The sequence below is a fragment of the Grammomys surdaster genome, unplaced genomic scaffold (genome assembly GCF_004785775.1).
Source record: "Grammomys surdaster isolate TR1022 unplaced genomic scaffold, NIH_TR_1.0 60, whole genome shotgun sequence".
Lineage (NCBI taxonomy): Eukaryota > Metazoa > Chordata > Mammalia > Rodentia > Muridae > Grammomys > Grammomys surdaster.
The window spans coordinates 992376-1017001 of record NW_021604562.1 but is presented as its reverse complement, the minus strand read 5'-3'; the positions used below and the strand labels follow the sequence as shown (position 1 = coordinate 1017001).

The 24626-nt window shown below is 48.4% G+C and overlaps 2 protein-coding genes across 3 annotated transcripts in view; one reads left to right on the top strand and one right to left on the bottom strand.

Annotated features, from left to right (window-relative positions):
- The window catches only part of Bcorl1 (BCL6 corepressor like 1), a 67568-nt gene extending 62618 nt beyond the window's left edge, over positions 1 to 4950 (top strand). Inside the window, exon 15 of the mRNA XM_028762811.1 lies at positions 2806 to 4950. Coding sequence (XP_028618644.1) covers positions 2806 to 3088 — 283 coding nt within the window. The 3' untranslated portion in view covers positions 3089 to 4950. The remainder of the gene's footprint in view (positions 1 to 2805) is intronic.
- A 2968-nt stretch (positions 4951 to 7918) lies between these two features.
- Positions 7919 to 24626, bottom strand: part of Elf4 (E74 like ETS transcription factor 4) — a 42661-nt gene continuing 25953 nt past the window's right edge. For both annotated transcript variants that reach the window (XM_028766509.1, XM_028766579.1), the window contains exons 2-9: positions 20596 to 20872; positions 17486 to 17657; positions 17058 to 17156; positions 15626 to 15820; positions 14773 to 14856; positions 14495 to 14687; positions 13497 to 13874; positions 7919 to 12396 (exon numbers count right to left, since the gene is read on the bottom strand). In XM_028766509.1, the coding sequence (XP_028622342.1) occupies positions 11592 to 12396; positions 13497 to 13874; positions 14495 to 14687; positions 14773 to 14856; positions 15626 to 15820; positions 17058 to 17156; positions 17486 to 17657; positions 20596 to 20667 (1998 nt within the window). In that variant the 5' untranslated portion in view covers positions 20668 to 20872 and the 3' untranslated portion in view covers positions 7919 to 11591. The remainder of the gene's footprint in view (positions 12397 to 13496; positions 13875 to 14494; positions 14688 to 14772; positions 14857 to 15625; positions 15821 to 17057; positions 17157 to 17485; positions 17658 to 20595; positions 20873 to 24626) is intronic.

Below are 24626 nucleotides of genomic sequence, written 5' to 3'. Positions count from 1 at the left end.
ACCACAAAGCCATCTCTCTAACCCCTTTATCCTCATTCTTTGAAGGAGTTGGTCCAAGTATATGGTATTGATTGTCACATTCTCTTAGCTTAGAACACTTCATTCCCTAATTTTATGATGTGACAGACTTTGCCATGGAAGAGATGCTGTATTTAGGGGAAAGGCCTGAGTCTAAATAGATGAGGATGTTTTGTTTTATTGCTACAGGATCTATATGTAGTCCTGGATAGCCTAGAATTCACTAAGTAGACCAGGCTGACCCCAGTCCAAGGCTGCCTCTGCCTTCCAAGTCCTGTAATTAAAGACTTGAGCCACCATGCCCAACTAGATAGGTGTTTTAGATACCATATGGAATGATTGATTTCATAAACATGTTTTATGCCCTGGATCAAACCTTGTGATCCATAGCACAGACAACTCTGGCCTTCCAAAAGCCTAGCTGCGTGTAGTAGACAGATACCTATGCAATGAACTTTAATAAAAGACCAGATGTTCTTTTTGGTTTTTCGAGACAGGGTTTCTCTGTGTAGTCCTGGCTGTCCTGGAACTCACTCTGTAGACCAGGCTGGCCTCGAACTCAGAAATCCACCTGCCTCTGCCTCCCAAGTGCTGGGATTAAAGGCGTGTGCCACCACTGCCCGGCACAACCAGATGTTCTAAGCAGGTTCATTACTATAAAAAGAATGTCAAGTGAAAAATCAAAAGTTCAGTTCATCTTGAGCTCTGTTCTTCGGCACCAGAGGACACCAGAGTTGTGTTGATTTTGTAGCCTTTTGGAAATGGGCTGTTGGCAGAACCATAATAGGGCTGAGTGTCAGGAGGCCATAGAAGATGTACTGAGCCCTCAGTTACTTAGAGGTTTTATAGGTTAAATGGCATCAGAGCTGGGCTAAAAGGAGAGGCATAAGGTAGGCATGGGCAAAGGCATTTCAACAGACAGACTCAAGTAGTTCAGAAAGCAAAAGCCAGATGTTATGGTGCATGCCCAGCATTTGGAGACAGAGGCAGGTGGATCTCTGTGAGTTTGAGGCCAGCCTGATCTACAGAGTGAATTATCAGTTACCTAAGGTTATATAATGAAATCCTCTGTCTCCCAAAAAGGGGGGGGGTCTGGAGAGATGGCTCAGAGGTTAAGAGCACTGGTCTCTAAGATCTGTATTCAGTTTCTGACACCTATTATGGTAGCCCATAATTGTCTGTAACTCCAGTTACAGGAGAGCCAACATTCTTTTCTGGAGGCACCAGGTGTGTACAAGAAGCATACAGATACATCAGGCAAAGTATCTATACACAAAATTTTTTATGTAATTTTTAAAATAATTGTTGTAATTTGGCTGTAATTTTTAAAAATAATTGTTTCTCATAGGACAGGAGGTACAGTGTAGGTGAGCGAGTATGGGGGAGGTGGAGATTGAGTCAAAGAAATGGAATTGGAGTCATCTTTTGGAGGACTGGCTTAATGAATAGTACACTAAAGAATTAGAACTTGCTGCGTGACCTGGAACTTACTCTGTAGACCAGACTGGACTAGGACCCACAGAGGTCTGTCTGCCTCTGCTTCCCAAGGGCTGGAATTGAAAGCAGGTGCCTCCATGCCTGGCTATTATTTTATTTTTAATTATGTATAGATGTATGAATTTGCATGCATGAATATAGACATGAGTGTGGGTACCCAAGGAAACTAAACGTGTCTGATCTCCTGGAGCTGGGGGTCCCAGTAATGAGGCAGCTGGCATCCGTGGGTGCTGACAGTTAGATCTGAGCACTCTAGAAGATCAGTATATGCTCCTTATCATTGAGGCCCAAGTTGGTATGTTTGCTGGAAGTATGAGAGAACCATTAAAAGCTGTTCAACAAGGGAGGGAATGGAGGATCGTATTTTCTTTTAAGAAAAGAGGACCCGAGGGACTGAGAAACCTATACCTCTGTTGTTTGGTATGCCTTACGTTTTGTTTAGCACCTTTTGTTTTAATGTTATTAAATCTGTATTAAAATAACTTTATTAGCTCTGTCCCTGGTTAAGAAAAGGGATTCAACAGAGACAGAGCAAGGCTGATGTGTCATAGCCCAGACTAGCCGTGGCTGCCAATGAGACAGTGGAGTGGCTAGGAGGAAGACCGGTAAAGCAGGGTGATGGGGGAATGCAGTACTTCTTCCTGGTTTAAGTTCATGGAAGTGCTTGGCTGGTAAGCGGCCTCTGTAGCGCCCCTCCCAGCTGTCCCTAGGCTGCCGCCCAGTCTCAGATGTGCTCCACAAGGGCAGACTGGCTGTAATGTGAGCCCTGGGCCTGCAGAAACATTGGTGCTGCTGCTGCTGGAGGAAAAAAAAAGTTGTCTAATACATTCCAGAGCCAAAGAGAAATGCCTTTTGGATTACCCACAGTTGAGGCCTTTCTCCACAGCTCCACCTCCACTAGAGAAGATCTAGTACAAATGAACAGGAATTAGATCAGGAGAGGGAGGCTAGGCCGGGTTGCCTGGAGTGGGGATCAGGAAGAACTGGCCCCAGCAGATAGTAAATGCCAGGCCATGGATAGCAGGCTGAGCCCAGTTTACCCCTGGCTTGCCTTGCCCTCTATGGAAGAGCTAGCCTGTCGGGTGAGTTCAGCTAGAGGCTGGGCCAGGTATTGTGCTATCCCAGCCTCAGTCCAGAAACTTGTGGTTTTCTAAGAGGCAGCAGTAAGTCTCAATAGGAAGTATGAGTGTGGGGGTGGACTGTGGGGATCGCTTGGTCTCCTGATGATGCTTCTGGGGCCCCACTCTTCCTCCTGAGCCTGCCTTCCTAACTCTATCTTTGCCTTTCCAGACCCTGCAACTGGTTCCTCTTCAGTGATGTCCTGAAGAGGCTGAAGCTTTCCTCAAGAATCTTTCAGGCCCGCTTCCCACACCTTGAAATCACCACCTTACCCAAGGCCGAGTTCTATAGGCAGGTGGCCTCCAGTCAGCTGCTGACCCCTGCTGAGAGGCCTGGGAGCTTGGAGGACAGATCTCCCCCAGGCTCTTCTGAGACTGTGGAGCTGGTGCAGTATGAGGCAGAGCTGCTGCGGCTCCTAGGGTCTGAGGTGGAATATCAGTCTTGGAGCAGTTGACGGAAACAGCCCCTCCTCCCCGGTCTTCTTTCTCCTTCGAGTTCACCCTTCCCCCACCGCTCATGTCTCCCCCACGGAGCAGCAGACTGCAGAAAGAGGCAATAATACGGACCAACAAGAAGCCGCCTTATCAATGCCAGCATTAGTGACTGGATTGCTTTCTCTTTTTTTTGGGGGGAGGGGTTACAGTTAGTTCTCATCTCCCTGTTGTTGTTGTTGTGGTTGGTGATGGGGTGGAAAGTTGAACTCCACTTCTGAAGACAAGAGGTCTGGAGATGGTGGGAGGTGGCACCAGGGTCCCTTGGACTGGCTTCTACGCTTATGACCAACACCGAACACGGGCCTGGGTGGCTCTGGCCTGTCCTAAGGAGAAACGAGAAAAACCCAAATCTCTTGAGTGCCCCTTTTTGTCTCCCTGTGCTCTTCTGTCTTCCATAGTATTTATTTTATTAGTATTTAATTTGTATTGTTTCATTGGTTTCTGATAAGTCTGTATCACTGTGATGATTTGAGACAACTTGTTGTATTGAGGGACTTTCTTTACCTCCTTTCCCTTTTCTTTCTGCATAAGCTTTGGGGATGCTCCCTCCCTCTGAGAAAATTATTCCCAGGTTGTCTTTCTCCATTTGGGGAGGGAACTGGGTGAGGAAGGATAGGGGGACGGGACGTTGTCATATGACTAAACAACCTGGCTGCTGCTGGCCCAGAGCTAGGGGGCTGGGGGCAAATCCCTGGCCTTTGGTGCTCCCCCACCCCCTGCCAGTTTTGCCCCACCCCTGCCTTTTGTAGCAGCTCTTCCACCTGGAGACTGGTGGTTACTGGGGAGCAGAGTTCCTGAGTTACTGTAATAAAGGCAGGTTGAGATGGGCCTGAGGCAAGGGTGCTCCTCTCACAGTGCTCCACTCAGTGCACAGTATGAACTTGTTCCAGCATCTTTTGCCCTGCATCCCTCCCCTACTTGCCTCACCGTACCTATCCTGGGCTCCCCATCTTGAGATATTGAGCCTTTGCCTTGCCATCCCTCCAACAGACTTAAAGCATCTTCTACCCCTCTCTCCTCCACCTGCCCCCGATTCTCCTTTGGAATCTGTAAAGGGCCTTGGGACTAACTAGGCGAAGGCAAGGGACCAGTCTCTAGCCTGGCTCCACATCCACTCGGGGACTGAGTGACTGGCTCCTAGGCCTTCAGATGCCTAGTTAGATCTCTTACCAGAGAGAGGGAGGGAGGAGCTTGGGTTATTTCCCTGGCCCCGCCCCTCCATGGCATTGTCTCCCTCCCCCTCCCTTCTTATTTTTCTACCAATTGCTATTTTTCCGAACAATCCTTGTAGAGAGAATGTACCATCCAAAGGCAGGAGGGCCTTGCTGCGGTTGGCTCTGGATGGAGATGGTACAGTTTTATTGTACAGGTGCTAAACAACAACAAAAGAAGAAAATGGAAAAAAAAAGACAAAAAAAAAAAAGGAAAAAAAAGCCAGTTTGGGGATGGGACATGTGTTCTCTGGAGGCTCCTGACCCGTTTAGGAGCATTATCTCTTTTAACTGTGTGTGGTTTTTTGTTCCCAGGGGAATTTCTGAGCCCCCTTCTGTAGGACAGCCCCATCATCCTACCCAATTGGTTTTGAACAATTGTTTTTCCCTTTTAACAGCAACAAAATTATATAAATAGATATACATATATATATGAAGTTGAGGGGGTTGGATTTCAATTTTCTTTGTTTTGTTGGAAATTATACTGTGTGGTTTGTTTTCTGTTTGTTTTGTTTTTTTCTCTTTTGTTTTGCATTTTGGTGTGTATTCTGGCTGCCCTTTATGTTTCGTTTTAAGCAACTGGCTGTGGAGTCAAAAACACTTGCATACTGAAAAAAACCTGTGTCAGGGCCTTTGTCTCCTGTCCTCGATTTTCCCATTTGTGGCTTTTGGGGAGTTAGTGGTCCCTAGAGATACAGTGAGGGGAAGCAAGTTAAAATAGACCTTTGGTCATTAGGTCAGGGTGGGACCCTGCAAAGGAACATGGAAAGGGGCATGGTCCAGGGCCCCTGCCCACCTGAGGGGAAAATAGTCCAACTTGGGGTTGCTTTGATTTGGAAATGTGGGAGGGGCATTCTTTGTTTGCAACTGAAGTAACAGGAATAGAGGAGGGCCCCTTGGCTGCTGGGTGGCATGAACCCCCCAATACAGTCAGAAATCACCTACTGCTGATTCCTCTGGGGGCCAGGACTGCCCACGTGGCTATACTGTGGAAATCCCCACCTGCCCCTTACTTGCCCTTGCCAGTATCCTCAATCGTTGTACCTGTGTTTTCCCTGCCCACCTGCCCAGTGCTGGCTGTCCATGGTTCCAGGTTCCAGTGACCCAACTGTAATGCAAGACACTTGCCCCTGGTTTTACGATGATTCCTCCTTTAAGATAACCTGTGGCAGAAGGTCTGTCTGTAGGCCCCAGAAGGTGTCTGCTTACTGTTTGAGAGGAGTCTATGTGAAGGTCTGGATCCTATAATCTTTAAGCTCTGGATCTTTGGGTTTGAGTGGGCAGGCCAGTATAATATGTCTGGCTTCTTTGAGGCTGGACATCCCTCAGGACTAAACTTAAGCTGCTCTCCTTACCCAGCCTTCAGAAACTTGTTTCCCCTTGAATTTGCCCAGATACAGAAACATCCATCTAGAGGTACAACATTAATCTGCCTTCCTGCTGTTCCCCTCGCCACTTCCTGATCACAAGGTCATCACAAACAGCCCATAGTGTTTCTAATTTCAGGTCCATCCTCTAGTTGAAGCTTGCAGTCAGAAGGCAAGCATACATGGTGGCACAAGCCCATGGGGGAGGGAGGCAGAATGAGTGCTGGGAACTCTAGGTCAGCCAGGGTTATATAGCAAGACCCTGTCCCCAAAAAGCAAAGTGTCATAACGCATGTCTGTAATTCTACTTCTCTGAAGAACAGATGCCAGGAGGTTGGTGGGGGGTGGGGGGTGGAGTGAGGTCAGCTCGGGCTACACAGATGAGACCTTGTCTCAAAACAACGAAAAGGAGATGCAGTTCAGAAGTCAGACATGTTGGGAGGTTACAGAAGCCATGTTGTGATTAACTGTATTCAGATAGGCCCCAAATGCGTGGGAGCTCAAAGGGCTGGGCAAGGGCACCTGGATGCCTGGAACAGATGGCATGGGAGAGGTAGCGAACGGGGCATACTTAAATATAAATAGATGCCAGGGAATGATGTTTGGAATGAGGGCACAATCCAAGCAGAGGCTTGGAGGAGAGAAAAGAATCAACAGTACTTTCATATTTTTATGCTTATGTGTTCTTTTACCCACACATTAGCTGGAGACTATTGTCAGGTTACAAAGATCAAGGCTGACACCAAAGCTCTTCGTCCTTTCTGGTGGCAAACGTTCTTCTAGTCCTTTCCTTTGCTGTGTTGGGTAAGGGAAGAGCTACCAAATGTTCAGGCCTGCTAGATTAAGAAGTGGGGCAGGCCTAGGTCTATGTGTCCCCCTTACAGTGGCAGTTTCCACTATCAGGGGGGCTGGTCACTGGGTAAATGCTCCTCCCAGGCTCGGGTTTGGGGGGGGGCTCCACCAGGACCTTGGGTTCAAGCTGCAGGCAAATGGTTTTAACAGATGTCTCGATCGTTCTCCGTTTCAAGGGAGAAAGCGGTGGCACGTGAAAGTATCGCTAAAGGCAGGTTAGGGAGAGGAGCATCAGATCTGGGGCCTGTCGAGGGGTGGGCGATGGCCTGGAGCTGCTTTTGTGGCTTTAGGGAGTCCACAGCCAGCAGGAGAGCCCGGTCGGTCGCTTCTAGCTCACCTGCGTGTACTAGAGACAGGGGGCGGAGCCAGGGAGCGGTTGGCCAATGAGAAGGCGACATTCTGCGGACTGCTGAACACCCTCTTGGAGAGGGAAGGGGGCCGAGGAGAAAGTTCGAAGCTTCAGAGCCAGGGAGGTTGTCGGCGGGAACCAAAGCTGCCCAGAAGTTGGGAATCAGGGAACACTTCCAAGGGACAGGAAGACGCCCGCTTAGTCTGCTTTTCTGGGAGCGGCGAGCCACGCCCTGGCCGCCCCTCCTTCCCGGGCTCCGCCTGGCTGGCTCACCATCGCCGGCTCCACAGCGCCACCTTCTGGATATTGGCTTCCATACCCGACGCACGGGGCAGACGCGCTTGGAGGCTGCGGCAACTGGGAACCCAAAGAGCTTGCTCACCCTGGGTCCAGAGCCTCCAAAGCCCTGGGTAACTGCTTTTCTGAGTATAGTCAGCGAGCTTGTGACCATCAGAAAAACTTGTCTGTTCCAGCCCGAGGGGTGGAGTGAGGGGTGACATTTCTACCTCAGTCCCACCGAGGGATGAGGAAATAGTGCTGGGCAATCACTGGAAAGGAGGTGGTGGCAGTTGTGTCGGGAGTCGCCTGTCAGCACAGCATAGTTGAAAGCAGCTCTAAGCTCCTGGTGAACCCAGCGGTAGATAAACACGTGGGCAATGGACGGAGCTGCCTGAAATGTTATGATGGGTCAAAACGCTGTGGGAGGGGCTGGGGATGTAGCTCAGTTGGTAGAGTATCCAGCACACAGGAAGCCCTGGGTTCCATCTTCAGTACCAAATAAGGCATTGGGGGTGTGTGTGGCAATGAATGTCTGTAATCTCAGAATGAGGGAGGTCATGCTTGGTCACATAGTCAGCCTGGGCTACATGAGATTGTCCCCACCACGGCCCCCCAAAAATGGCACCAAAATAAGAAAAGCATGATTAGCTCCTGAGCATGAAATGACCTACTTGTCATCTTCCTGCTCCCATGTAGGGCAGAAGGTCCCACAATTGGAATCTGAACGCATTCGGCCTTTCAATAAACATTTATTGAGCACCTACTGTGTATCAGGCACTGTGGCTAGGTGCTGGGGATACATCACTGACTAGCACACAGCTCCTGCCCTTGAGGAGCCCACAGTCTATTGGAGGGGAAACATACATGAACACAATCAAAGAACTACATACAATGTGCTACAATAAGAGGTATATACAAAGTGCTACGGGAGCCAGGAGGAGGGAATCACATATCAGCTGCTGGGAGGTGAGGACCATCACTTGAGTCCTGCCTCCATTAGGCCATCACAAAAGCAGGGGGGGATTGCTGCCACCTGACTCTGGCTAAAGTCAATCTGTCTCCTGAGGTTCTCCTATTGCCTCTTCCAGAACACTTGTTGGTAAGGGTTAGTTAACCGGTTAGCTAGTTTAACACTCAGTGTAGGGAAGAAACTGAACAGGAAGCTGTCTTTAGGATCAGAGGATGTTGAAAATGATACAAATCTTGGATGTTAAGACAAGGGGTGAGGTGGTACCGTGAGGGCACTGGGCCAGGAATGGCAGGCCCTGGGCAGTGAAGCACCTGGAGTAACTGCCTGAGGAGAGGAGAGGAGAGGAGAGGACAGAGGTCAGCTGCCTCAAAGTTTGGTACACAGCTCTCATCAGCTCAATCAGTAACTAGTCACTGATGCTTGTCTGCTTTATGGTATGCCCAGTTTTGTGGGGGACACGGTGGTGCCTACCCCTCAGGAGGTAACACACAAGAGAAATTAAAGGTACAGAGCTAAACTTAAGGTCTAAGTAACAGTTTGTGATTCTGATAGAGATGTCACAGGCTGTTTCTAATCACCTGTCCATCAAGTGGTAGTTACAAGTTTAAGAATTAAAGTTAGGAACTGGCTTTTCCCACTGAATTCCATCTTGAAACATAATTTTTTGTTCTTAATAAGAGGATAGAGCATATTGGTTAAACAGAACCCAGGAAAGAAAAAAAAAGGCATAGGTGGGAACAAGTTCAAATACCTTGGAATCCCTTTGGAGTACCTTGGCATGGGGTGGGTTGGGGACCAAATAATGAAGTGCCACCGACTTGGGAGTTCTTTTCCCTGGTGGGGCTGATATCAAACTTCAAATCTTCCAAGAATTACTACCCACAGCTCTCCAAGTGCTCCCCAATTCCTGGGGCCCTGTTACGATTCAGGAGCTAAAGGGTTAATGCTAGGCCTAGGCCAGTTAGAAAAGCCTGGAGGATGAGCATTTTAAGTACTGGCCCTATCTGCAGGCCAGGATTCACCGAAGGCTTTTTAGCAGAGGAAGGCCAGAGTAAGTAGCCTGCCAGATGACACGTGCTAAGAAGTCACATTGGCCAGGATGCTAATATATATTGGGGAGGGGGAAGTTAAACAGCATGAGCTAGGCTGGAGGCTCTGGGGATAAAGACAGGCCAGACATTAGGACATGAGGGACAGGGGCGGGGTCAAGTAAAGAGCCCACCAGACAGCTCTGAGATTTCCAGTCTAGAAGGTCAGGGAAATGGTGGCATCACTAACAGAAGCAGATCACTAGAGCCGTGAGCCAGGGACTTAGAGAAGCAGGTTCTGGATTGAAGTCATCTTAAAGAACTGACCCATGATAATAGCAGGACCTTTGGAAAACACCCACACACAAAGAGATGACGAGGAACCCCCACAGGGACAGCACAATGGTGGGGAAGGCCTCAGCAAGTGTGGGATAACAAGGCCCGAGAACCATGGAGAAGATGATTTGACTATGAAAGTGTTGACAGCTTTAGGAGTATGAATTTCCTTAGAGCAGATATTAGATTCCAGGGCCACCCCGACTCACACTGTCTCTTTGTGCTCATTAAAACTGATTGAGCTGGGAAGTAGCACAGTTGCTAAGAGGACTTGTCAAGCCTGCACAGAGTCCTGGGTTTGGTCCATAGAACCACATGGTAATACACGCAAGAAAACAAGGTGGGGCGGGGGGAGGCAAAAGAACAGGAAGTTCAAGGTCATCTTCACCAACAGAGCAAGTTCAAAGCCCCAAAAACCTAAAACCCAAATACAATAAGAACAGCAACACTAACAGCAACAATGGTGACCTTTTCTCGAGATGCTTCCTTCCATCTATCAAGAGATTGGCATAGTAAGACAATCTTATCAGAACAGACATTTCAGTGCCAATTGCTGGGAATGTAGCAAATGCACCTGCATAGAGCCACAGGGAAGGAGCAAGAACAGTACGGGAGAACGATGACCAGCCAGGGAGGTAGTTAAGTCAAGTGGGTGCTTTGGCACAGAGGACATAGCAAAGGTCCAGGAGCACTGATTCACATTAACCAAATTCAGAGGCTAGACTTGCTTCTGGGCCTGACACCTCTACGCATTGGCCCTAAACCTGGTAGAAGAGAGGCAAACAGATTCAAGGAAGGGAGATGGAGACCCTCAGCTGAGAGACTAAGAGAGACCAGGAGAACTCTTTCCAGAAACAGAAAAGAGAGGAGCCGAGTCACGTGCTGACAGGACCTATAGGAACCTGTGTATGCTCACTCCTGTCTTCTTGGTGAAGCAAGAATTGGGTTAGGTGTGATGGCTGGAAATGAAAAGCCACCGGTCCTCCTGAAGTCTTTCAGAGCCATTGTGAGAGGGAGAGGATGGGAGAGAGAGCGAGACTTCATGGCTGGAGCTGAGCTGCCTTCTAGCCTCAGCGACTGATGACAGATGGAATTTCTCAGGGCAGACAGAATCAAGAGGGAACCCAAGATAGGGAAGGAAGAGTACTGGGTCACAAAGGGCTATTATTGTCAAGCATAGGGCTGATTTTATACAAACAGCCAAAAGCCCTGGCCACAAACGTTCAATCCACTCAGGCCTGGCTAGGGACTGTATAATTCTGTTAGGTGCTTTGCCCCACAACTTTCAGCAAAGTACTCCAGGTTCTAGCCTGACAGCAAGGTGACTATGACAAGCAAGTGCTCCCAGGGCTAAGTGTGTTCCTTTTCCTTCCCACTATGGTTTTAGCCTCTTGTCCCTTAGCAGTGTCCTCTCAGCATGTGCACCCATTGAAGTGTTCCTACCTAGACCTGTTCCAGCTTTGCGACATCTCTCTAGACTGGGAAGGGGACATTCAACTAGTACCTTCCAGTCTCAGAATGGCATTGTTGCTTGCAAAAACAAAAGTTACAGAGTGCTTTCTCTTAAAACTGCCTAATCTCTGTGGCTGACCTAGAAATGGACGGACACACACACAGACACACACACAAAGAAAAGACCTGACGTCTACATCCCATCCTCCCCAAAGAAATGAAGATACAGACCCACAAGTGCACACAAATGCATACGAAGATATTCACATATTGGATGGTAAGTTCCCTGTGTAAGGAATACAGATAACAAAGTATGACCAGGCCTAACTCTTCTTGTGAAGCCTCTGGCCAGCTCTGGCCACAAGCTGCTTCCTGGTTTGTGGCATTCTCTCCATCACCAAGTCACCTAATTACTCTTCCAAGAGCAGGTCTACTCCCTAGTGCTCTTGAAGGCCATGGTCTGATGCCACAGATGCTTGAGCTGGGCATACTTTGGTCATACGATGCCAAATAGGCTTGGGGAACTTGGAATCAAATTTTCTCATACCCCACTCTACTTAAGTCCACATAAAAATGCTTCACAATTTTGCCCAGTGGGTCATACTTTTTATCCCTTTGTTTATATGTCATGGGGCTCCATCTTAATGAGGGAAGTGGGATTGAATGGGGAGAAAGGAGCCTGGGTCGGGGATCTGGTCAGCAGGCTCCCAGATGTGGTCATACTAGGCTCAGCTACAAACACGGACCCTGAGCCTGATGAGAGCTCAAGTTCAGCCACTGGGGTTAGCCCAACAGTGGGGTTGCTAGGGGGAGACGAAGTCGGGTTCCCCACAAGGCTCAGGTTATGGGAACCCCTTGAGATCACCTGACTCTGAAGTGGCTGAAGATGAGCCTGGTCTCTCAGGAGCTCTCTCAGGGTCTCTTCAGGAACCAACAGCCCCTCCACGGGTGCCCCAGTAACCACACCCTGTACATATGAAGAGGACCTCAAGGGCCCCTCCTTTACCACGGGCACTGACGTGCCACTAGAAGTCCTGATAAAGGCAGCAATGACAGTCCCAGGGGGCTGAGAGCTAGGCCCTGCTGATCCAGCACTTATGACCTGGGATGGTACTGGGTTGCTCTGATGGTTGGCCCCGGTCAGAAGTTGGGGGAGGCCACTGATTATCAATGGGGCCCCTTGGGTTGCCACCTGGTTCTCTTGCAAATTGGTGTTCAGGGGGAAGGAGGTCTGCAAAGTGAAGGTGTCCTTGAACGTTGACACCTGTGGGACACTCTGGAGAACGAGTTGAGTTGGAGCAGTAGTACTGGCAGGAGGCCCATTGGTCAGCACCGTAGTCAGCGGGATGGTCTGCAGGGTGACAGTTGAGCCAGGGCCCACAGGGGCTACTCCTAGGTGGATGTTACTGGGCGCTGAAGAAGTACTGAGAAGAGACAGAAAACAGCTGGTTACGGCAGGAGGTACCCTAACTGGCCAGGAAAGAGCATAAGAGAAGTGGAGTTGCAGCTCTGTCGTGACTTTATTGCTCTAGCTAGTATGTATTAATGTGTATAGGTCAGAGATTATTCTAGAAGTCTGACACTGTTCAAGCTTCAAAACTGCCCATGAACTGAGTAAGAATCATTGGATTGTACAGTTTGAGGAAACTGAGGCACACGGCCCAGGACCCAGAGAACTAGCAAAGATCAGAGTGGGGACTTTGCATGCAGGCCTTGTGAAGCTTAGAGCTTGCATTACTCGCCATTCTTTGACTTTTCCCTTCCTCTGAAGAGTGTCCCTGTGACCCAAGCCAATGTAGTAGGACTTGCCAACATGACCCCAAACCCAATCTTTTCAGAGAAAACTGCACGTCCCTTAGCATCTGAGGACAGAGAGCTTCCCAAGAGGCCTGGAAGGCACTGTTGTCTGTAACACAAGTATTCTGTTGTGAAGTGCAAGGGACTTAGTGGCATGGGCCCAGATGTAGAAGCCCCAGATGGCTCCTGAGGACATGCTGTGGTGTCATAGGGACGAACAGCCATATCTTGCAGCAGAAGCCCCCAATCCTGTCAAATGAACTGCTGGCTTACTCTAGTATGTGATCTGAGGCAAGTCACATTTCTCTTTTTTGAAGACATTTATTTTTTAATTCCATTTTTTTGGATTTTATTTTGATAAAGTTTATTTTTATTTATTTGTGTGTGTGTGTGTGTGTGTGTGTGTGTGTGTGTGTGTGTGACATTTCTGCTGGTATCCAGAAGAGGGTGCTAGATTCTCTGGACCTGGTGGTTGTGAGCTGCCCAATTTATGTGCTGGGAACCAAACCGGGGTCCTCTGCATGGGTAAGTCACATTCTTTAACCACTGAGCCATCTCTCCAGCCCCGTCTTTCTTCTTGAACAAGTGCCCTGCTTGATTCTCAGGGATTCTATGAAGATCCCACAAGACTGGAAACACAGCAGAGGTTCACAGGAACCTGACAACTGACCCCCTACACTCAACAGGAGGGACTAAAGGAAGACTCCGATTGCTAAGATGCCCTTACCTCACAGTTTTGGTGAGCTTGGCCGGGCTCTGTAGTGGAGTGGCAAGCATGGTGGAGGTAGTGGGGACCTCCTCATCCACAGACAATCCTAACTCCAGGCTTGCAGATGGCTGGAGACCAGTGTGTTGACCCTTTGGTTTCTCCCAGGCAGGGTTATCCTTTTCCTCAGGGGAGGCTCTGGTTACGGCCCTAGAGCTGGCTCTCCGGGTGGTACTGGTAGAGGGTGTAGAGGAAGTAGAGGCCTGGGAAGAGTCTTCTGGTGTTTCAGGGCTCTCCTCATCATCATCAATCACCACCAAGTCCTTAGGCATCTCCTTGAACTGGTATACCAGCCTCTGCCCTTCCACTTTGGCCAGGATTCCTCTCTGATAGTAATATCTAGAGGGACAAGAAGGGGATTGGTGAGTTTACCAGAAGTTGAGTAAGGAGGTCCTGTCTTTCCAACTGTCCAACATGCTACTCTCTAAGGTTTGGGCAAACATGGGACTCAGGTGAGTTGGATAGGGACAGTCCAGGAGATAGGGGAGGGGGACTGGGAAAGAATAGCCAACTCTTGGACACAAAGGGGCATTTATGACATTTTAAAGGTTTCTACAGTCTAACAGATGTACAGAAAAGGGGTCTTCAATGTCAACTCCCATACTGCTTTGAGGCTAAGGACAGTGAGTAGGTGAAGAGTGAAAAAGGGGTACAGGGATGGATGGTAGAGGTCCAAGAATTCTGTGCCCCAAAGATGCATCTCTGGGATAACTCAAAGCTATCTCTGGCTTCTAGAATGTGACAAAAGCCCTCTGTAGAAATTTTTTGGGTGTCTGTGGAGCTAAACTACCCTTCAATACAAAGATGCGAAAGAGGGCTTGCAAAAGAAAAGGGCAGTGTTAGATTCACTTCCTAGAGGGGACTGATCAAGTCTTCCTTCAAGTAGGGGAGCCTCCTTGGGCACAGGAAGATCTTAGCAATCCCTCAGGGGACAAATTCTGTGTCCCAGCAGCTCCTACCTTAGGGCCCGGCCCATGGTCTCATAGTTCATGTCAGGCTTGTTTTTCTGCTTGCCCCACAGCTTGGACACAGCCTTGGAGTCCACCAACTTGAAGATGCCTTTTTCTCGCTGCGTCCACTTGATGTACTTGGGGCAGGTGTTTCTGTCTTGCAGAAGGGCCAGGAGGAACTCCCACAGATAAATGGTGCTGCCTGCAGAAGGAAAGGCAGTGAGGGGCTGCTTAGGCTTCTGAAATTAAGAGGCATCCTGCCCACATCACCTGAGAGCCAGCTATACCTTTGCCATCCTTGGATTTCTTCCGTATGGGGACGCTGGGGTCAGTGACAGGTGAGGTACTTCGGTTGTTCTTGGTCTTTCGGTCTGTGAAGAGAAGGTGGGTAAGCAGAAAGCTGAGGTCAAAGTTAGCTAGGCAAGCCAGATCACTAAAGCTGGGAGTTCAATTCTTCCCCACGACAACAGCCAAGAAGTAGCTATAGCACATCAAAGCTACCACATGAGGAGATGCGAGAGTTGCAAATGACAGACCTTTAGATTCCAAAGTTCAGAAGAGCAGCTAGGCCAGAAATTCCTGACCTAAGTTTTGAAATGGGTGACAACCTAAAGGTGTTGCTGTGAAGCAGGTCAGTGTGGTCCAGAGATATGAGGAGGCAGACTGGTGAGGTAGCATCAAGCAGCCCTCCCCTAAGTAAATCAATAACACAGGGGCTTGGGAAAGTCCAAAGTCCTTGCATAGATGGCCTTTTTCATAAGTGCAATAGAAGCTAGATAAGCAGACAGCATGAGTCATTTTTATAAGATCAGGCCCCCAAAGTCCAGGAACTAGGCAGGAGTCTAGGCCTGGTGTCCCAACACCTACCCTAGGATCCAACCACTGGGGATACTGACATTGCTAGAGGAGTTTATGAACGTCCTGGATAGATAGAAGCAGTGTGAGAAAAAGGCAGGCTTTGGGAAGAACACGTAATGAAGCAAAGACGTTCAGAAGAGGGACCTTTAGTCCATCCCTGCTGGACCAAAGAGATAGCTTCTTAATGCATCTGTAAGCCTTGAGCCACTCAGTCCTTAGGGCCTCCCAGTCCCCCAAGGCTCCCCACACCGAAGATGTACACATACTCTCCCTCATCCTTACTTCTCTTCCGAGACTTCCCAATCTTTCTAAGACTTTCTTCTCTGGAGACCTTTTCCTCCTCCAGAGAATGCTTCTTCTGGTCACCAGCATCACTTGTCTTCTTCGGGTTGTCAGGTTCAGGGGTAGAAAGCAGTAAGTTGGGCAGATTGATGGCCTGGACAGAGTTGGAGTCTGAAAGCACTTCCGGTGTGCTGACTGCAAGAAGAAAGGCCCATGGTAGGCAGAGCCAAGGGCAACGATAGCCATCCCCTTCTCTCTAGTGCTGTGTGGCTCCAGAGTAAAATGGTTAGCACTTGGGGAGAGTGGGAATGCCACTCTCAAAAGCCACATACACAGGATACCTCTAAAGCTGCCTCAGGGGTCTTGTCCCATGAGGAGAGGAAACATCTGCAGAGCTATAGTCATGATCAGCCCTAACCACAATGGCTACATTTATCACTCACTGCTGGGAGTGGGGAAGGGCCAGGCTGCCTTCGGATAAAGGACTTGAATGATTTAGTCATTCATGCATCTGACAACTCAAAAGGACTCCAGAAATCATTAATCCTAATTCCTCTGCTTTCCTGATAAGGAAACTGAAAAATGGCAAGTCATATGCCATGGTCACACAGCAACAGTGGTACATTGTTGGCACTCGGTCAATATTTGTTGAATATTAGTGAGAGGCAAGGGGAGCCATTTCTTTTAGCCTTGGAGACTTTTTTTTCTCTTTAATATACCATAGTACCCTCTTGGGTAAAGGCAATTGATTGGGGGACTGTCTGGAGAAGGAGCTGAGAGGAGCTACCTTGGGGATCTTCTAAGGAGCTTGGGGCCATAGCAGACCAACAGGCATCTGTGCCCTCTTAGAGTCTGATCCTTCAAGAACAGGCAACAGAGGCTGTGAGATGGTTCTGTGTGTAAAGCACCTACTGCCAAGTCTTACGACCCGAGTTTGAGCCCCACAGGATCCACATTGTGGGAGGAGAGAATCAGCTCCCAAACACTGCCCTCTGACCTCCTCCACATTTATGGTATGGCGTGTGCACACCCACACCCATACACACAAAATCTTGTTTAAAATTTAATAAAAATGGTTTAAAAGAATGGGAAATGGATTGTTCATCCAGCTTTAGCAGACGGAAGGGAGTCATGATGGCAGAGATCACGGATGTGAAACCACTTACTACTGCTGAGTTGTATCCTTCAAGGTGACTAAGGGGACCCGTATGTAAATTTGTCACTGTTTAAAAATTGGTGAAATAACAGTAAAACTTTCCTGGTCTTTGGTGCCTTTCTGACCCTCTCCTGTCAGCCCAGGCCTGAGTCTTTTCATGTGTCCACTGATGGATGTTAGGACCAAGACCGAGCACCTGTGCCTGAGAATCCAGCATATGGATGCAACGTGAACTGGTTTATCACCTTGAATTCAGGTACTCAAGTTCAAACTTACAGATCTGCTTCTCATCCAGGACATCGTTGGGAGTTGCCACATTGAATAGGACTTCAGTGGATGATGCGTTATTTGAGGTGGACACATTGTCATCTGGTTCTAGGTTTCATGAAGTGGGAGGAGAAAGGAGAGTTTCATCAGGCTTCAGAATAGTTAATGATAAGGGCCAACCCCAGGGGAGATGCTCTATGGTACAGCTAGGTGAACATCAGAGCTCCTCCCACCTGACCCTCCTCCCCAAACTTGTTTCCATTCTGGGTGCTACCCTGTCCGAGGAGTTTATGAATGGATTAAGATGATTCCCTCCTCTTTTGTGGGAAGTGTTGGTCATTATGTGGGGTTACTAGCGGCCACAGTGAGCTGCTGTTCCCTAAAGGCTGAGGTCTTTTCTCCACCATACACCTTACCCGACCAGAAAAAGAACAGACCTGTCAGCAAAATACTGCCTTCTAAGATCTGATCCTGTGTCATGCACAAGGCTCTGTCCCTTATGATGCCATTGTGGACCTCATCCAGATCGAGTCCTGAGTACAGATGCACTAATTCAGGATAGGGGACCTGTTCCACGATCACAGCTGGGAACACTGAAGGGTCTTCCAGCTATGGAGAAGAAAGAGATCTGGGTCAGGACTCACCTACTTCCCAGAAGCCCACCCTACCAGATGCAGTGGCCAACCTCACTAAGGGATGCTTTTTTAAAGTTACATTTTTAAAAAATCTTATTCATTTTTGACATGAGGCATACCACGGCACGTATATGGTGGTAGTCAGAGGACAACTTGTTAGAATTGGTTTTCTTCTTCAGTCTTCTGGGGATGGAACTCAGGTAGGTCATTAGGCTTTGCAGCAGGCCCCTTTCATTGCTAAGCCATCTTGCCAGCCCCTCCACCCTGCCCCAGGTGATGCTTTAAGTGGGACCTTAATTAACAGAGATGGCTTAGCTCAGCAGGACTTGCACTCAGCCACATGTTTTATGTATGTGCAGTACAAGGGATGGAACTCAAGGCATTGCGCATGGTAAGCATGTACTCCACCACTGACCTATAGCCCCAACCTGGGCAAACATTTTTGAGTTGTTGGACTAGTCCATGGTCTGAGGCTAGAGCTGAGTCTATAAGAAGAGTCACTACTAGGAAAGGATCGATTGATGGCAAGGCTCCATGTATACCCACTTTGCATGTGACTAGTGGTACCACACTGCACTAGACAAATACAGAACATTCTAGCATTCCATAAAATGTGACTGAATTGCACTGACTGATCTAGAGCCAGATTGCCCGGATTTTAAACCAATATCTGCTATTTCTTAGCACTGTGACCCTAGGAAAGTTTCAAAACCTTTCTGTGGATCGGTTTCCTTATTCATCAAACCAAGTCACTCATATTATTGATCCCATAGGTTGTTTAAACAGATCAGTAAGCATAACACATTCACATTAGGACCTGGCATAGAATAAGTTATCATTAGGTATCTGGAGCTTCTGGGAAACAAATGTTTTTTTTTTCTTTTTAAAATGTCAGGGTTTTGCCTATATGAATCTATGTGTGCAATGTGAGTATCCGTCTGGTACCCATAGTGTAAGTGTCTGTCTGATACCCACAGAAGTCAGAAGAGAGTTGCTTGGAACTGGAGTTATAACAGTTGTGACCTGTCAGAAGTGGGTGCTGGGAACTTAACCTGGGTCCTCTACAAGAGTAAGAAGTGTTCTTAACTGCTGAGCCATCTTTTAAGCCCCTAGTTTTCTTATTTAACCAGAGCACACACATGTTCCTTTCTCATCTATGCATCTATGTATTTATGTATCTATCTATCTGTCTACGTATCTATGTATCTATCTGTCTATGTATCTATCATCTACCTATGATTTATGAGTTCTTTTATATCTGTGACATTTAACAGCAAAGATTGTTTTCTATGAGGAGGGAAAGGCAGCTGAGAATGGAAAAACATGGGGTGCAGAGTGTTCTGGGTGGAAGCCAATAAGCTGTTATTCTGAAGTAGGAAGTCAGAAGGAAGGGAAGGCTAGGGACATCTTAGGGGTTATATCTGAGAGGTGTGAAAGATGTGAGAGAGGGGGGATAGAGGGAAAGAGGGAGACAGAAAAAGATAGAAGAAAGCAGAAAGTGAGGAAAATGGAGAAAGGGTACAAGAGAAAAGGTGATGATGATGTATTATTATTATTATTATTATTATTATTATTATTATATCTTGAAGGAGGTATGTGAGAACAGATACTCCAAAAGGGTAGAAGTTACCTATCCTTTTTTCTCCTAAGTCAGTGGAAAGGGAATAAGAACAGGGGGTGTTAGACATAAATGGGAGAAGACAGAGAAATTGCGGGCAGCCTTGGCTTGGAGTGTCTCTGTCAGAGGAGAAGCTGTGTGCTGAGGGTACAGACATGCTGGGGACATAAAGAATAGGACTAACTGCTGGAGGACTGGGAACAAATGAAAGATGACAAATTAGCACAGAGAATCTAGGTAAGGTCCACCCTTTCTTCCCTTCTTATCCGATGCCTTCCACAAGGCTATATGCCCTGGAACAGACAACCAAGCTGATTTATTCTGTCCAATAACCAGCAAGCCAGAAAGTGCAATGCGTGCAATTCCCACTAGAGGGCAGCCTTTGGTAGGACCAGAGAGAGGGTTTTCTACCCTCCCATAGCTAGAACATCGGACTTCCTCAGAGAAGGTTTTGGAAATGTTCAGCTGGATCTTCTCTTGGACAAATTTTGGGAGATAGCAGACAGATGGGTTAGGGGAAAGACTTGGCTAGGTGACATTGTGTCTCAACTGAGATTAAAATCCAGCATTTTAAATTTCTACTCTCCCTTTCCTTCTTCCACATCTGCCTGCCTCATCTCTCTCCTTTTTGTGCAGGAGTAGAGTGGAAAGCTGCGGACCACTTACCAGCATAGAAAATGCACCCTCCTGGCTTTAGTTAAACACAAGGGGTATAGCAAAGGTGACGAGAGCACCATGATCTGATCCTACCCTAGTTTCCAACATCCCCCATTCCTCCCCAAAGACCCCATTCATGGCATGTCCTGAATCCTTAGGCCGAGAAGGCATTTATGGGTGAGCCCATCAACTGGTCTAGAACCAAGAGTCTGAAGATAGTTAAGACTCCAATTCCATGCCTTAAATCCGGCTGGCAGTGCCCTCTTTGCTATGGAGTTGTCCCAGCAGTTTTCTTACTGTGACACTGGGGCTGAAGGGAAGTAGCAGACATCCTACATGATGTTCAGTTGTATGCAACTGTCCGTTTCCTTCCACTTGCCAGTTGACTCACAGCCCAGGTGGTTTGCTTAATAACTGCTTGGCTAGCCTAGTGGCTACATGTATTATAATGGCATACAGCCAACCAGCTCCCTAAGTGACCATCCAGTGACTCCTAGGAGTAGCTGGTGCCTGATAGGTATTTGCTGACTAGTTACCTGTCAAGCCCCACCCCCTGGACTCACAGGCTGGCTGTTCATGTCTATGTCCCCCTAACTGCCCAGATTGACTGACTGTGTTTTATTCGCAGAGCCCATACCTGGTGGATATCGTCCATCCCGTTGCTTGCAAATTCGAAGACCAGATCACTGGACTGCAGGGCAATAGCCATACTGGCTTCTGCCAGAGCGGACAATGAGACTCCCCCGGCTCCCTGGAGCTGCGGTGGTTTGTTGTTGAACAGATGTTATTCAGGTACGTTAGGATCAATCTAGTGCCTTCTCTGAGCCTCCGGGGAGGCTATCCAGAGTTGGAGTGGGTGTGGCCTATGCCAGGCTCAAGACTGCATGCTGGGCTATGCCAATCACAAGAGCAACCTACAGAGAATGGAGAGATGGAGACAGTAAGCCAATTTCCTTGAACTCCAGTGGCCAAATCGGCTGGTCAAGATAGAGTTCCAGCAGAGAGACAGTAGAAAGGCACCAGGCCTGACATGGGGTAGTAGGAGGAAAAATCTCTGTAATTATCCTGGCTTGAGAAAGACTCCTGTACGATGTCCGTGTGGGTTAGAGGGGACACAGGGTGTTCATGGGCTCAGTTTACCTTAGAAGTGAGGACCAGCTGACTCAAGAAACAGTCTACAGAGGAAGAAATGTCTCACTCGGGGTTGCAGGGAGGGGTGTTGGGTCATATGCTTTGCATGCTCTTTAGCAACCCTACCCCCACTGCCCACCATAGGGTGCTGCCTGTGGGTTTGTGTTCTTGGCTTAGCTTTGCTTTCAGTTTCAAGACTGAGCTATCACCCTGGGAACTTGTGAGGAGAGCCCTGGCTGGGGGAGGGGCCAGCAGAACCTTCCTGATCTTCTATGGCTGGCTCCATCCCCCATATTCCAGGAAATCTCAGTCTTAAACTAGCAAGGCACTGCAGCTGCCTGCTGTTTCCCCAGTATCTACTCCATTACCAGAGCCCCAGGGTGCTTCTAGTGTGATCACACCTGAGGCCAACTCCCAAAGCCCAGCTCTCCAGTCTCCCTGTGACAGCAATCGCTGCTCTTTCCACCTGGAACCCATTAGCCTCTGCACCTGTCCAGGTCCCAGGTCTTTTGCCCTTCAGGTTTCTGAACATGTGATGTTTTTAATGTGTGCAGAACTACGAGCAGGGTGATTCACCCACCAGAGCCAGGAGAGAACCCAGGCTACCCACAAGAGCACACATCGAAATGCCTTGACATTCCGTATGTAGTGCCAAGATGGCAAACCCTTATCCTGGCTGGGAAATAAAGGAGGAGCTCCAGATGGGAGGCAAAGAGGGGTACAAGAAGGGTGCCACAAGTGACCTCTCTGATGACCGCTCTCCTCCACTGGAGACACCCAAGCCTCTCCCACTTCCTTTCCGTTAGCCCACAGGGTTAGCCCCGCCCAGTCTCCACCCCCACACCTTTCCACCTACTCCATCTAACAGCCTGGAGAAGTTGCTAGACTCAGCTTTACTCATCAGAGTTGAATTTCCCTTTGGATGGAAGAGAGAACTCTGCTAGGTCCATCTCTTGTGGAACTACAGGGGTTGGGGAGTGAGGAGATAAGGCGGACAGCCTTCTTCTGGCGCCATTGCTTCAGCTTGCCCCACCCAAACCTGCATGTGACCTTATCCCCCTGTGACCTGCAAAACCTTGCAGGACCATTGGCGTCTGGCTCCCCTAGCCTAAGGCCAGCATTCCACAGTTCCTGCTCTCCCACCAGCCAGAGTGTCTGCCCTTGGGAAACATTCTCATACCGATCACGTGAAAGGTGATCACTTTCTTCTAAACCCACTAGGCCCAAGAGTGAACCATCTGCATCTGCTCCTGCCCCAGGTCATTCACTGGGGCCCTTCTGTTCAAGGTGTCCCTGTCATCTTGCTTTCTCTTCCTAAGCCAGTGTTTCATTTTCAAAAGTTCTGCTCGTACTATTTGCTTAGAAAACCTCTATGCATCTTCCTGACCTCCCCTGTCAAGACACCAGTTTCCTTGACAGTAGGGATGACTGTGGATCATTGCTAAGACCTTGCCTTGTGTTTATGGAATGAATGCAAGAAAAAATGAGTAGCAATAGGCGTGATGGTTCATGCCTCTAATCCCAGTATTTAGGAGGTTGGGGAGGGCAGATCACTGTGATGTAGAGGTTAGCTTGGGCATGAAAACCAGGTTTGAGGAGACAGCTCAGTCTTTTTATTTTATTTTATCTTATTTTATTTTATCATTTTTTCTATTTTTTTTCGAGACAGGGTTTCTCTGTATAGCCCTGGCTGTCCTGTCCACTCTAGACCAGGCTAGCCTCAAACTCAGAAATCTGCCTGCCTCTGCCTCCCAAGTGCTGGGATTAAAGGCACATGCCACCCCCGCCTGGCCGACAGCTCAGTCTTTAAAGTACTTTCCATGAAAGCATGAGTACCTGAGTTCAATGCCTAAAAACCATATATATATATCAAGACACATAGTTATAATCCCAGGGCTGGGGGAGTATGACAGGTAGATTTGTGGGATCTTCTAGTTAGCTGGCCTAGTCTGTGAGCTTCCGGGTAACAAGAGACCCTCTCTCAATCAAACACAAAGGTGGATAATTCCTGAGAGGCTGACATCTGGATCTCCATAGACATGATATACAGGCATGTACACTAACGTTGTCAGTACATACGTGCACCCACATGAACACACTCCCTCTCATGCATACACACAAAACCAAACAACATAAAAAGAGAAAGAAAGAAGGAACAAATAAGTGAATGAACGATCTTGGTCTGCGGGCATCTGTGAATTTTTTTTTTCCCGTATATAGCTAAGTATACACTGAGTGCGTTGTGAGGAGAAAGGTACAAACACAGAGGTTACACTGATATTTTTCTTTACAGTGCTAGTTACATAGGTGCACTATCTGTCTGCTATGAGTGTGCAAACAGACCACAGGTATATATGCATATTCAGGGTGTGTGCATGTGTGCCAAGTGTGGGGACATGTTCGTGAGAGCCTCTGTGTGTCAAAGGGCTACCCTGGTCTGGCCAGCTTGCAAAGCCACAAGCTCAATCATAGGTTCCTCCTCCTGCTCCTTCAGGGCAGGCAGACTGAGCTGCCTTGGTTCGAGTGCTATGGAGACAATGGGGGAGGGCTGGGCAGGCCAGGCTTCTGCCGGTCAACAAGGATGTTTGACTGTGTGCTCCTCAGGGGGAAAAAAAGCCAACTCTAACAAAGGTATGAGACTTATGGGTCCTCAGGTGAGTGATCCCCTACCCTAGGTGCACTCTGCTAAGGAACTGGGAGCTAAGAAAGGTCCCCCAGATCTGTGTGCTTCGAAGGCAGAAAGGAGCAATTCCAGTAGCATTCTTCTATGTGCCTGCATTTCGGTATCTAAGCTCCATCTAGCTGGGAGATCTTCGAAAACTCTCTCCAGGGATCTGGTTCTGCCTAAGGCTAAAGGAAAGGAGTGGAGAGGTCGGGACGTGGCTGTCCTGCTCTCTGGGTAAGGCTTAAGAAACCTACTGCGGAACTTTTCAGTCCAGAAATTTCCCCCTCCCCCTTCAAAAGTTTGAGGATTTGAAAGTGAGAGGTGGAGAAAGGCTCATTTGCATGTTCACTTACTCTCCTCCAGTCCCTCAAAATAACCTCCCTCTCCCAGGAACTTGAAACCAAATAAGCCACCACCGCAGAAGGCACACCCTATGGGAGGTAGGCGAGAAACACACTGGAAGGTTCTTCTCTCCAGGGTCCTCTCAAAGCCCTTTGGCTAGGCCACAACTTCAGTGGCCTCTTGTCCCCCTGGACACTGCCTTGCTAGTGAGTGGAGGTCAGAGGACACGGATGCTTCCAAGTCCACTCCCAAGTCTCTCTTCCGGGGATGTGAAATGATGCCTGGTAGACACACTAAAAGCAGATGTGCACTGCAAGACTGTGTACCACAAGAGGGAGCAAAAAGGCCAGGCTGCTTGTGAACACACACCTCTGGCTCTGAGCTTCTGAGGGCACTTTCCAAACCAAGGCAGCACAGACATGGTTTGGACTGATTCTGCATAACCACAACTAGGCCCCCCTTCAGAGGTACAGACCCTTCCACCCTTCCTTCCTTCCTTCCTTCCTTCCTTCCTTCCTTCCTTCCTTCCT